Source organism: Enoplosus armatus, chromosome 7 (genome assembly GCF_043641665.1).
Source record: "Enoplosus armatus isolate fEnoArm2 chromosome 7, fEnoArm2.hap1, whole genome shotgun sequence".
Taxonomy (NCBI): Eukaryota; Metazoa; Chordata; class Actinopteri; order Centrarchiformes; family Enoplosidae; genus Enoplosus; species Enoplosus armatus.
In genome coordinates this window covers 11281964-11296245 of record NC_092186.1, presented here as the reverse complement: position 1 = coordinate 11296245, position 14282 = coordinate 11281964, and the positions used below count along the sequence as shown (strand labels likewise).

At 39.1% G+C, this 14282-nt stretch overlaps 1 protein-coding gene across 1 annotated transcript in view; it reads left to right on the top strand.

The window, feature by feature from the left end:
- The window catches only part of ell (elongation factor RNA polymerase II), a 28522-nt gene that overhangs the window by 755 nt on the left and 13485 nt on the right, over positions 1 to 14282 (top strand). The window contains exons 2-3 of the mRNA XM_070909068.1: positions 691 to 693; positions 10603 to 10647. Of these exons, the coding sequence (XP_070765169.1) occupies positions 691 to 693; positions 10603 to 10647 (48 nt within the window). The remainder of the gene's footprint in view (positions 1 to 690; positions 694 to 10602; positions 10648 to 14282) is intronic.

Below are 14282 nucleotides of genomic sequence, written 5' to 3'. Positions count from 1 at the left end.
CTTTGATTTTTTTTTAGTTGTTAACTCAAGTAAAACCTTGCCTTGGTTGAATATCCAATGACAACACCGTGAATAATTTGGAAAAGTACCTAGTATTCATGCGAAAGATGGCCATCTCCTTTCCCAACCCCCTCACTGCCACTAAAGGCTCATGTTCACTTGACAGCTTTTAGAAGTGCGTCAAAGTTATTAAACAGAAGATTCAACGTATTTTGTCAGTAGAAGTTTTTAAATAAGAGGTAGAATTCAAGGTTTGATCTCTGAAACGGTCTCTGCTGCTGCTTGCTTGGCTTCTTGTGTCGATGATGTCCATCTAACGTTTCAGCTTCTATAAATATTTGACAGCGAAAACCTGGCAGGCCAGGAGGAAAGGGCCTTATCTCCAGCTTCAGTGGCTCTGTACAGCAGGGGCTGCAGCTGATAAGCCAGAACAATAAAATTGTGACAGGTAATTGGGGGACCACTAGTTGTAGGAAGAGTGTATATTAAATCAATGTGTGAGACACAGTAGAAATTGTCAATATAATCCCTCAACTCTTTAAGATATTATAATTGAAGATGAGAGATGTAGACTATTCTTACATTTGGGTGATTGCACATTATTGCAACATTTTTGCATTGAAAAGTATTGGTTTAAGTTGTGAATTTTGCAAACTTGTATTGTGCTTTTGAATTATCAGAGGAAAAGAGGATGTTCTTTGGCTGAAGCATGCAGCCACAGATTTTTGTAGTGCTGCATTGTTGATGATTCAGGAGAGCTTTTTCGCTTTTTGGCCATTACCCCAAACTTGAAAACATAAAACTAGAAAATGTACCATACCTATCCTACATTACCTTGCACAGTTTCACTATCTATCAGCTTCCAGGGCTAATGTCAGGTAAAATTGGATCCTTATTTAGACTAAAACATGGAAAAGCATATACAGTCTCAAGGATTTGCACCACTGCCTGTCATTTACACTGCTAGTGATTCAGAATAGGTTTTTCTCTTTCATAAGGAGGCAGGACAATACACGTGTGAGCATCTCGGGCTGTGCAGTGTAAATATTGGCAGGACTTTCCTCAAGGAGTAGGATGCTGCCCCATCTTTAGCACCAGTGTTCCATGTTCACAAAGTCATGTTAAAAGCATATTCTCAAAAAAGCATATATTTAAAATATGTTAGGAATTTAAAACATTAATTAACACATCATAAACACAAAATCTGTATGTTGGGCTTTTTATTGGTGCAGTTGGCTGATACATGGACTACAAAAGAGGCGAGTTGGAATCGGTTAAAGTTAAGATGCACCTTTTTTATTGAGGATTGCCTCTTGTACAGACTTGCATCCTCCCTACCCACTTAAGGTGTTTTGCTCACTGTATGCTTACTGTATCACCTTTTCCGTGTTAAAACCTCTCCTCACAGTTTGACCAGATCAGGGATATTGAGTAATCAAATGTCTGCCTGGCATAATAGTGGGTGCTTGGTTTGTAGTGAAGGTTCAGCACAGGATGGTGATACAAACGTGCTGCACCATTTTAAGGATGTTACACCTTAGCTGGCACAAATATAAAATGTTTGAATCACATTTTGGCTTTCTGTGGGGAGGGGGTGTCCCTGTGGTCAATAGTTTGGGAGATGGGATATCCAATTTGATACTTTGGATTGGGTCTATTTTTATAGTTAGCTATATGCATTGGAACAGACATATTAGTGATATATGACAATACAGTGTACTTTCTCTTTTAGCAGGCACACATAAGGACCACACAGCCTTATAAGCACTGTTAATCGTGACAGCTTTTGCTGCAGCCCAGTCACAGTTGCTTCACATTATCACAGATGCTGAGCATACATCAAGCCACGCATCTGACACACAGTAATCATGCGCAGGCGTGCAGGTGTGCCGCATGTCTAAATGAATTATATTATATGTATTTATACATTACATTGTGATAGTATACAAACAGGAGTCTCCTCAGTCAGCCGCACAGAGGAGTGCTCAGAGCCATGAATGTCTTAAAAGTAGCATATTGAAATTCAAAGACAACAATTAAAGCAATATTAGCATGGAGCAGTGCAAATATGTTAACTCAACTAAGACAGACCATATGTGTACAAACACAGATTGAGAAAAGATATCATCTTACGTTTACACAGAAAGGAAATGTTGTCAGATGTCTATCAGGTTCTTTACATGACATTGTGTTTTTCATATTAGGTCTTGAAGTAGGAAAAATCTACTCTACGATAAATAAAAAGAAACAAAACAGACTTACCCAAGAAATTCAAGCTATGTGCAATGTTCTGTCACTTTCCACATTCAGACCAACTTAAATCAGCAACTCATGTGCTTTGGTGGAGAAAGTTATTTTGCTTTCCAACAAAGATCAATGTAAGGGTTGAAATGTCATTTATTAATAAAACGAAAGGCTAATTATTATCACACGCCACCACCCCAAACTTGAGCGCTTATTGCTTTCAGTGTGGCTCAAGTATCTTTTAGGGGAGCTGAGCCCCTCTGGCTTCCTCATAATTAAAACACTGGCTGGGAACTCAGTGAAGGAAGAGGAAGAACTACATAATGACACATGCCTTTCAATGTAAAACGTGTGGCGCGGTCAAGGATGTAACAAAGCTGATAATGTTTATGACCCAGTTTTTCTATTGTTTCACTGGAAACTGGAAACTCTGGCAGGCACCGGCTTTTATAAGGAAGCTAAAATCCAAGCTGTTCCAGCCCAGTATACGGCGTAGTTGCTGATAAATCATAGATCCTAGCTAGCAACAAACATGTAGAACAATAGCTAGAACAGTTAAACTCTTAATTGTGTCATTGTGTCACTTTCTTCTACATTGTTGTTGATATCATTCCAATGTAAGCTAACCAAATGCTTGATTCAGTTGGTACAATAATAGTCCAGTAGTCAACTGTAATAAGAATCTATATATACTAAGAATTATTTCTTAGTGTTTTTCTGTAAGTATATTATGCAATATCAGTCATCAAGTAGCAGTAGTTGAGTGTATTGAATGCTTCCTGTATGAGACGTGACTGTCAGCTGGTTCCTCTGTTGGTATGTCTGAGGACAGAGTGAACTGGAGCTCCTGCTGCGGGACTGGCAGCCCAGAGACTTACTTTTTCTCTTTTTTTGCTGGCTGTGACATAAGCAAGGAAATGAGTAAGGCTACTTGAGCGTCATCAAGCTGAAGGTTATGGAGAGTACAGATAAAAGTTTATAATTATGTCTCTGGATGACTATTGTTACAGCACGGCATTGGGAAAACACGGTGTGTAAATAGTTTGGTTTGGTAGTTCAGTAGAGTTTTCATTATCTTTATTGTGAAAGATGCTGCTGTTTCCAAATTCTCAAAATAGAAAGCTTTAAATTAAAATATTAAGCTTGTCTCAAATATAAAATGGACTTTCGTAGGCAGTCTGGCAGAGCTTGCAAATGAAGTGACTGTAAATCTCATGTGCTGGCACTGCAGTATTACACTGGTGAGAGATGAGTTGCCCCATTTGAATGTTAAAACCTTTTGTTGGCCCACGTCACATCTTTCGTCTTGTGGTGAGGTAATGGAGTAGTGATTATAAACTGGGAGTATGAATTTTACATTTTTAAGGACAAACATCACAGTAGTTGCTCTCATCTTTCCAGTACTTGGCAATTTGTTCTGTGTTGCATTTACATTTTAAGCCCTGGAATGAATTATAAGTAACTGTAATGAATATAATGATTCATTAAATTATATAATATTTAATCCAGCTCTTTTTAAATAATGAGCTGTTAAAATAAAACCTGATGGTTTGGTGACAGACGAGATACCCGCTGTGGTAGGCATGTTATGTAATGACAGGACCAGGTAAACAAGGCAACAATAAACATGCCTGTAAAATTGTGGCGCAACTGTGCAAGAATGGAGAATTGTTCTTGGGGAAAACTAATTTGTGCTTATGTGGATGAGATGTGAATTAGGTCGTTTGGCACTGAACCGAGTCTATACGTGGAGGATATCCTCTGTATTGTTGGATGAGCTTTTCACCACAAAAAGTGGGACCAATTGCATTATGATAAGCGGATCCTCTGATCCACTCAGCTTGCACTTTGGTTTCCTCACCTGGTAAACACACTGGAATGTGTCTGTTTTCATGGATGACTTTGACACTCTCTCCATAATCAATCAATCAATCAAAACCCTCCAGATTTTAAATTACAGTTTATAAAAAAGAAAGAAAAGTCAGATGCCAGGGGTTTTTGTGCAGATGAACATCAATCCTCAGTTAAGTACTTGTGGTGACAGGCTATAGGCTTCACTGAGGAGGTCAGTTTACACCAAGTCAGTTTTGCTCTTGTGCTTGGCTGCCATCTACCTCCTGTGTCGACCCCTATGGGGATGGTATGGGAAGTAATGGAGACTGGGTGGGGATTGGGTTTCTTCACGGTGGTCAGCCTGTGCCAGTGCTATGGTTATTTAAGGAATGCTGACTCCTCAGTTTCAGCATATCACGCGACACCGCAAGAGATGACCATAACCACTAAGGCCAAATATGACTCTGAATGTCATGGTGTTCCTCTGTCCTGTGGCAGGGTTGCCACAAGTGACCATGTCAACCTGGTGTCACTGCACATAGAGCAGACTTCCTGACCTGCAATGTCTTTTTCAAGAGATCGGTCAGTGCAGTGTTTGGTTTTGGTTCCACAAACATGCTATGTGCCATTTAGGCAAGAGCAAGTTTATGCACATACAAGTTTTGTTATGTCACCCAGTAGGGGAGTAACGATAATCAATCAATGCCCAGACCTAATGTCTGAAAGACTTCTGCGTCAATTCAGAAAACTTGAATTAGGCCAGACCTTGAAGGAATCTCTGCTAAGTCAATGCAGGCTTTTCCGTATTTTAAAGAGATTCCTCTTATTATTTTCTAATAATGCAATCTCACCCTGTGTGCCTCTCTACCTCAGAGTGTTTATCTTTGTCAATGTTGGCAGCCCAGTGAGAGACAATTTTACATGGTAATTGCACTAAGAAAACCAAAATTCTCATGTCCAGTGGGGCTTTTTAGCTTGAATTTCAACTAACTACGATACATCATACCATAAAGCCTATAAATGACAGATCTATATAACCACCTTTAGTTATGTAAATTAGTACTTGATACTACAATACCCCAGTGAGTTTAAGTTAAATGTATGGGTTCAATTTCTTTCAGATAAATAGTTGAAATAGCTGCCCCCCCCCCGTGTTTTAGGCTTTTTGATTGCTTTCTTTTCAAGTCTGCTATGAATGCCTGCTGAGTTACCACTTTCACATCACTTTTGTCAAGGCCCCGGATTACTAGAAGACAGCTGTTTAAAAAACTTTTAGTGAGATCTGAAAGGTCTGTTACTAAGTTGCGGAAAAAGTGATGCTCACTTCAGTTTTCTGCTAAATGTCTCTTTTGTGATAATGCTGGTGTAGACTGATGCCGCATTGACGCAATACCCAAATTGTATGCTTTTTTTTATTTAGTATAGTTCAATACCGATACATATAATGGAAAGTATAATGCTATGTTCACACTCAAACAATGGTCTCATGTTGCAGTTTGGACAAAGCTGTTACAAAACAGTGACGTATGCTGTCAAAGACATGCTCAGGTGTTGTGTAGCGGAAACTTCTCTGAGACATCCCAATTCTCTGTGTGCTCTCTCATTTTTAATGCTGCAAATAACATTGTTAACACAGTACTACATAACAGCCTTTAAAACTTTACAAGTGCATGCATGAAGCAAGCCGCCTATTAACGACAATGCTAATAAATATTACCTTAAAAACAGAAAACACTTCTGTTTTGTATTTTTTACCTGCCAAGTGAAAAATCAGCTTTTCCGCTGTAACTCCAGCAAAACTGATTGGATCGAGCTGCAGACTCAATGACAGGGTATACTTCACGGCAGGTGTGTCTCAATTCAGGGGCCGCATCCTTCAACGGCTGAATTTGAAGCATGTTCTTATAATACATCCATGATTTGAATGGAATGAATACCGAATGTGTCACGGTGCGACAAGACTGTCCCATGTTCCTGATATTCATGTTACAAGAGAAAAGGTCTGTGTGTGACTAACCGATCAATGAAAACTTGGTCAACTGAGACTCTTCTCAACGACTAACGGTTTGGTCAAGTATTAGGGGGCAGTCCTAGATCACACCATACAGCTGTTGTCAATTTGTATTCATGTTGATGTTGTTAGACCCTTGTGAAAGAATAAAATGGTGAGTTTTACTCATCGTCAGTGCAAAAGCTGTACTACAGTGCAACAGTTTTGTGCTAAATTATGTTTCTGTTGGCTTTTTATTATGGACAGAAATTGTTTTTGAAAATAAAGTTCAGATTTACTCGCCCTCGTAGGGGTGCAGCATAAGTAAGGATGTAAGACAAACATTGGTACAATGCTATTTCTGAAACGGGGTTGGGGTGGAAATAATAAAATGTGTTGCTGATTATTTAAAAAGATAGTGTATTGTGAGTATGTGAATGTACTGATCCTACCCCTACAACAAAAAAAATGGTGCACACAAGAAATTTGCGTTGCTATTCCAAGCACAAGATCAAAGGTAGCTCAGCATTCATGAGATGAGGAACACTAAAAGCTTCAAAGGGTTTCCTTCTAGCAATGAAGAGCCAGTTACAATAAATACACCAACAAGTAGGTCCAATTAAGCTTATGTGCTAGTGTGTTACTTCAAACACTCTTCTGTCAGATATTTTAAAGGAGTAGACTAGTACACCACGTTTTCACACACAGGACATTCTCAGCAATATGATGCATGAACGCTGCACATTGAGAGAAGGGACACCCAGTACCATTTCACCCTTGCAGAGTGCGTGGCACAAAGTGCTCTTTCCACCTCTGAAATCCTAGACAGGTGGAACATCTCATCAGGGTGACAGTGATGCAACTAAACACCTGACAATTTGGGTGCCACAACAACCCATAGGGATTTAGACATGGCTATTCCTGTGTGCATCTACTACAAAACAAAGGAATCCTTTGGCAGTGCAACCTGAGAGTAGAGAGTTACAGTTGCTTATTCTAAATTATTTTAAGAATACATTGGAAACCTTTTGGCAAAACAATCCTAGCATGTCAAGGACTTGTATAAAATAAATTTGAACATCTACAATTCTTTAACTGCGCAAACTTCATCTGCTGAGGAAGATCATGTAATGCAATCAAAATCTCCAGAACAGCTAATACATGGACCTTGTGGTGAGATTGTTTTGCCAACTACTGTTTCCAAGGTTTCTATATAACTGAGTTGTGGAGTCTCAGACCGTGACTGCATTATTAGTGGAAATGTTAGATACAGAATGAAATGAAGATTCTGTGTTACAACAGTTTACAGTTGAAATTTGAAAGTGAGGACCTAAAAAAAACGTTTTGTTTGAAAATGTGTTGAGGTCCGTGTTGCTGTAATTTTTATCGACATTTGCTGTGTTTATATACAAGAGAATGTACTGCCTGAAGACGAACGTTTTATGTGGGTGTAGGAAACGGACTTGAACAACATTGTCATCAGTTCAGTTTTATCATGGGCTGTTGGACTGCAAGTCCATGCCATGTCCAGCTGATCCCCGGTCTGTTGCTGGTTGGCAGTGTGTGGGAACATCCATAGCCTTGTCATGGTCAGGACCCGTACTCTGTCCCTATGGTTAGCTCTGTGGAACATTCTGGGCTCTGGTCCCAGAGAATAGTGACATGTCAGCAGCCCATTCAAATGAACAGGCTGAGGGTAGCACTATGTTAGCAGTGCTGGGATGGGGGAGGGGGAGGGCATAGGGTGGGAGTGCTAAAACTGGTGCTGTGTTAAACATTGCAGGGGTAGACCAGGGAGTGTGGCTCCATGAAAGGTCTGGTGTTCCTGGATAAGCTCTGAGTGTTCAGAGCTCAGGACGAAGTGACACAATATTAAACTCTTGGCAAGATAAATGAGAATGTTTTTTTTTTTTCTTTTATCTGATTCTAATTTTATTTGTTTAGGCCACAAAGGGTTAGGCAAGGTGAATTGCTATTCCAGAGTTCACTGATGTCATGCACAGCGTGGTTGTCGGTTATGTCTTCGTATAACAACAATAATAGTCTACAGCCATGCTAGCAGCTCTGTGAGTCTTGACTTAGGCACAGTTTTAGCTAAATGCTACATGCTCACAATGACAAATCTAACATACAAGTATAAAGTCTACCATTTTCACCTTTGTTTAAAATGTTAGCCTGCTAACATTTGCTGGTCAGCACTAAACACAAAGTACCGTTGAGGCTGATGGGAATGCCATTAGTTTTGCAGTTTTTTAGTCATAAAACAAAGTATTAGACAAATGAAATTATGACTTGATGGTGGCGCAGGAGGTTAAGTCAGAGGAACACGAAACTGATCACAGTTTATCTAGAATGGAACATGAATGTCTTTAAATCCTATGGTTCAGACTGAAATACCTCAACAGCTATTGGATGGATTGCCAAAATGGTCGACTGATCCCTAGATGCCTGCTGGCAGTGTGGCTAAAAACACAATTTGATGCAAAAGCTTTAACATTACTATGAGAGGGCACACCATCATTACTTAGTTCTGAAAACATAATAAAAATAAAATTTAAACATTTGTGAACTTTTGTCATATCATTTCTGCATGGTCTGCACTTCAGTTGTTGCCCATGTAGTAGTGTAAACACAGCTCATACTTTAATGTGGACCACTTGGCTTCTGTTGGTTGGGTGTAAATGACACCAAACACCGATTTTGGACTTAAAAGTGGAAAAAGATTTGGTGTAAGTGAAGCTGCACAGAGTACAGAAGCTCACCAGTCTTTGTATGCATGCTCCATATCTCTGGATCTAGGAATACAAAGCACGTTGTGTCTTTGCCCTCCCTTGAACTTTTAGCTCTCACTTGATCACATTTGATCCACTGAAGCAGGACCAAGGAAGACAATTCTAAGTAACTTCCGATTTTTGATGTTTATGAATGTTTAGTTCCTGCAGTCAGTCAAATGCCAGAATTGTTCCTCTCATAGTTCACAATTTGTCTCCTCGTTGGTTGCATTTCCTTATAAAATGTAACAAATGATTTTAAGCAGCACTATGAGTTTGACATCCTAAAAACAGCTTGTGGTGTGTCACGGTTGAAGACACGGTTTAGGGTGACTTTGCAAAGACAGGTTGTTTTAGCTTGGCTCTTTCTGTGTGTGTTATCAGTGTGTTGCTCGCTGTTGCTGCATTGTCTTAGCATTATCATCAGTATTAGCTTTACTTTGTAATAGATATAGTACAAAAGTTAATGTAAAGCATAGGGCTTGACAGTAATAGTTGTCCAGTTCAGACCACTGTTGACAGTTTGTCTGGTTACCTCGTTTGGCAACAACATAAACTTTTGTTTTTAAAAACATCCTGCTGTATCACTCGCTTTTCTGGAGAAGCTCTGCTTAGGGCAATGAAAGTGCTGCTGTCTATTTGATTTACTCCATTTGAAACGGAAACTAAATGTGCAGTTATAAGAAATCAAATGATAAACTGATGGCATAGAGTAACCCCCAGGACCGTGGATCTGATACTGAAGCAGCTGAATACAACTGAAAGCAAAGTTGAAATGAGTTATGTCTCAAAAACTGACATAACTTGCCAGAGGTCATTATTCTGCCTGTTGTAATTTATTATATTGAATAGGCTATCTTACTTTGCACATTCACTATCCACAGTATGAAAAGTGTTCATCCTGCTTGGAGGTTTTTTATGTTTTTATTGTTTTACAACTTTAGTCACACTGGATTACATATTTTTGGACATTAAACAACAACAACAAATCTTCCATGTCAAAACAAAAGAAAATCCCTACAGATTGTGTTATGTAAGATATGGCTGCAACTAATGATTATCGATTTTAATCTGCCGTTTATTTCTTGATAATTAGTCTGTAAAATATTTGTAAATGGTGAAGAATGCACATTACAATTTGCGTAAAGTCTAAGGTGACGTCATGAAATGTCTTGTCAACAGTCCAAAACCCAAATATATTCAGTTTCTTTCCTTGGATTTTGATAAATGATTAAAGCAACTAGTTCTTGGAAGTAAACTCGGCATGTAGAAATACACAGTACTCAAATGAGAGAGTATTTGTCTTCATGGTGTGAACTGAGCTAATGCAAATTTGAAATTGTGATCTCATAACTTTCAATAGAAAATTATATTAAAATTGTGGTGTCTCTGTGGTTAACATCAGTCAGCCTGTGTTTAACTGGTTTTATGTTGGAGCTTGATACAAAATGGTCTTCTGGTCTTCTTTCCCACAGCTGAAAACAAAGGAAGAAAAAAAAGAAACAATCAATCACTTCATAAATTATGGTGGACTTAACCCATAGCCATTTATGAATTGATATTGCAGCACTTGGTGCATGCCTTAAAAGCTAATGTGATGCTTCCATTTTCTTTATCTTAATAAATTCTCGTACTTAAACACATAGACAAGCAGTTCATTATGGGAACCTATAATATCTTATCTGGAAATTTGCCTGAATTCAATTTTTTAATGTGTTTACTGTGAAAATTATTTAACAATCCTGTTATTTGTCTTTTTTATAGGTTCTGTCGTCACGACCATTGATCAGGTTTAATGGAAACCAAGGGGTAAGAACATATTTCTCTCTCTCACTGTCTCCTCCAGTCCAGTGCGCACACAGCTTTGTTTATGTTCATAGTAACTGATTTTTTTCATATGGTATTATTACAGTTGGCTTGCTGAATCATCATTGTTAGCTGCTAACAAGCATGTCAGAGCCAGAAATTAATTTATATTCATCATAACTTGCAACACAGAAATTAAAAAGAGAGAGCATTTTGAAGCTCAAACACCAACTGACACACACAAACACACACTTTTTTCAATGTGACATGTGATTATGCCAACACTGGTTTCAGCTGCAAGCTAGCTATTTTTTCCCCCAACATGACACTTCAGTGCTATGTCTTTTAAAGTGAAGATGCTAGCATAGCTCGTCCGAATTTGATGATGTACTTTTAGCCATATGTGTCATGTGCTGTGCCAACATTGCTTGATCCTAATGCTCTACTGTCACTGAGACCTGATCTTGCTATTGGCCACAAGATTTGGTTTATTTTGCCTTGGCTCCAAAATGTGCCAAATGTAAACTGGGCCCCTCAACATCTGTGGCATGGCTGGAAAAATACTTAAAAACCTCTTTAAAAGTCAAGTTTGCTGCCTTGTTCTTCATAACTTCTGTCAATGTATCTTTCCCACCATGTGGCGTGGGTATCAGATGTAGTACAGAAAGATAAAGGAAGGATCATGTTTGTTTGTATTCTTTGTAAAATCTTTGTTTTTTTTGTCAGTAAACTCATCTTCCTGTCCATAGTAGCAACTTTGGCTGATGATGTAATTTGATCTTAACATACCAGTTTATCTGAGACCTCTCTAAGATGCTGTAGAGTGATTTGAAGGACTGCAGGAAACAAAGCAGGCTTGAGACAGAGCAGACTGAAAGCTGCAGGTATTTTGTAGCTGCTAATATGCACCACCGCAGCAAAGCTAAAGTTACCTCTGCCTGTCACTGCCTGCCTTGCCTCTTTTGCTGCAATAGGGGCAAGTCAATAAAAGCACACAGTAGGCTAAGTGAAGACACTATGAAATAGATTATGGATTGTTTTTTAATCCTAGAATGCAAGAAACTGTGCCTCTTTCTGCAGCTGGTACCTGCTTATTTATGATGATGTAAACTCTCACCATGGTGCCAGTACTCCCTGTATGAGCAATTAACTGTACCCATGAAGACAATAAACATCCTCATGCTCAGAAGCATTCTCTGCACAGCAGCTGCTTCCTGCATGGGCAAAAGACAGGGTTTGCATGTGTGAGCCTGCCCAGTCTGACATGATTAGACACAATATATGTGCACTTCTGTTCTGGCAAGTTTCAGTTCGGTTTTACATCCAAAGGGTGGCTTCATTTAGTGATTTGCCTGATGTGTCCAAAGATTTTATTAGCTATCCATCTCATTGTCTTAAGAGGCTGTTTGCGGACATTACTATAAACACAGTCACTGTGCCTGCAATAGCAGGGTTTCTAGCATCTCTATGCTGTGTCTGAACATCTATCTTAATTCACCCCCCCTCAGATTCACTTTCAACCCTACTGCCTACTCTGCCCTTGACTTGTGCAAAGGGTTTGACATTATCATAGGTCATCAAATGTGATATTAAATGTTCTAGTACAGCTTGGCACCATATGGAGAAATACAGGTTGAATGTGGGTCCTTGGTGTAGAAGGGTGATTTAATTATTAATTAATGGCTGCCTGCTACACTAGTCTTACACAAAGAGTCAGCATCTAAACTTCTGCATATTTCTCAATTTCCTGAGGAGGATCATTGTGTTGTTTACCCCAAAGTGCTTCCTCATGAAGCTTTAGAGTTGCCACATCTTCAGACCTCCGCAGTGACATTGGGAAAATGCTAATACTCACCATTAAAATGATAGCCAAAACTATGAAAAGAAATGTTGTGCAAAAACATGCATTTCTTCTAAGAATGGCTGAAAATGTATGAAAAAGCGTTAAAACAATGTAATTATCATGTAGCAAGAACATGGAGCTGTACCCATTATATTGGCTGCCCCTTGTGTCAATCTCAAATTTCAACATTGAATACTGCATAAATTCCTATTCATGGAAAAGGATCACAGTTGGGAATGCAAGAGGAAATAAATAGAGCAGTGTCTTGTTTACATTGTGACATACAGGTACATAAGCAGTTTGCTCTAAAAGTCAATCACATGGATAAAAAGCAAAAACTACTTAAAGACAGCTGCACATTATAGCACAACACCTGCCAACGGACACTGCAGTGTAATACACACACACACACACACACACACACACACACACAGCTTGTTGTTAAAATGTATTTTTAAGGCTATGTGTTGCTTAGGGAATCCGCTGAATGCTTTCCAAATTCTCATAGATAGACCTCAGGCAGCAGCAGCCTAGCAAATATGTTCAACAGTCTTTGTTTGATGTGCATGTTGTTGACTGTAAGATATGGCATATGATCGTAACAAACAATACACAGACCTGCGCTACACCAAGCTCAGGTCTGTGCATTTTTTTGTTATGATTTCTACATGTACAATAGAAAGTCATTAAGCCAGGCTGTCACGTTGTATCAAGTCTTTATTGAGTGTTAACAAATGCCTGGTATTCACTCTCCACACACATCTACAACAACCTCCTTCTAGAGCCTTGATACATTTGATGCTGCCATCCTGCTGTCAATATTTTTGTGTAAAATTGGGAACCGTGCAGTGCAGAATACTGCGATCCTGCATAGAGCCAGACTCCATCTTTCATAGTCTTTCACTTGAAGCTTTAACATCAAGTGAAATCAATTTTTCTAAGTATCAATTTTATCTGTACCAACGGGTCTGCTCTGGAAAGCTAACTGGCTTTAAATCTTCTTCTTTTCAGCAGGCATTGAAATGTGTTGAGAGCATGTACATATGCATACATGCAATATGTGAAATCATGTTTTACCATTTCCACAAATCAGATGGTAGACCTGATGTTTATTATCTGATGTTTCTAGGCTGTCGAAATGGAAAAGTAAGCCATGTATTTTATTGATGCAGCAGGCTCACCATGGAGGAAAATCTGTTACCGTTAGGATCAGAATGCTAGTCAGAGGTGTGAAAGTGGCTAAATTACAGAGCAGATGGCCTGGCTGTCACAATGAGATCCCATATTCATTCACTCATATTCATTCATCTTGCTTTGGCTCCCCATGAGCTCTGACAAAGTGCATACACACACAAGGTTTCTTGCATCTTTTTTAGAAAGGAAAGAATTTAAAGACTAGAATTGGACAAAAGATGCAAGGTGTTTTTCAAGACAGGTTTGGGATCAGGTTTTTGAGTGGCCAAAGAAAACACACACATGTGCTCCATAAAACATGTATGATATAGAAGAACCTCTGGTGTTGTTTCTCTGACACATTTCATTCTGGCTGCGTATTTTTGAGTATGGCAGATGCATTCTTCTTTCCTTTTATTATTGCAGCATAACTGGCCGGTGTATACATACGTGAGTGTATGGAGATGATTTATACTTGTTGTTCTGTCTTACACACCACCCTCTGCGGCAGTTGACCGTTGGGCCAACGGTGAGCTCATGTAGCTAAATATCAATCGTAGATTGTGTCCGGCACCATTGACTCTAGCCGACCCTTATCCACAGCCGTTTGGCTATTAATGTG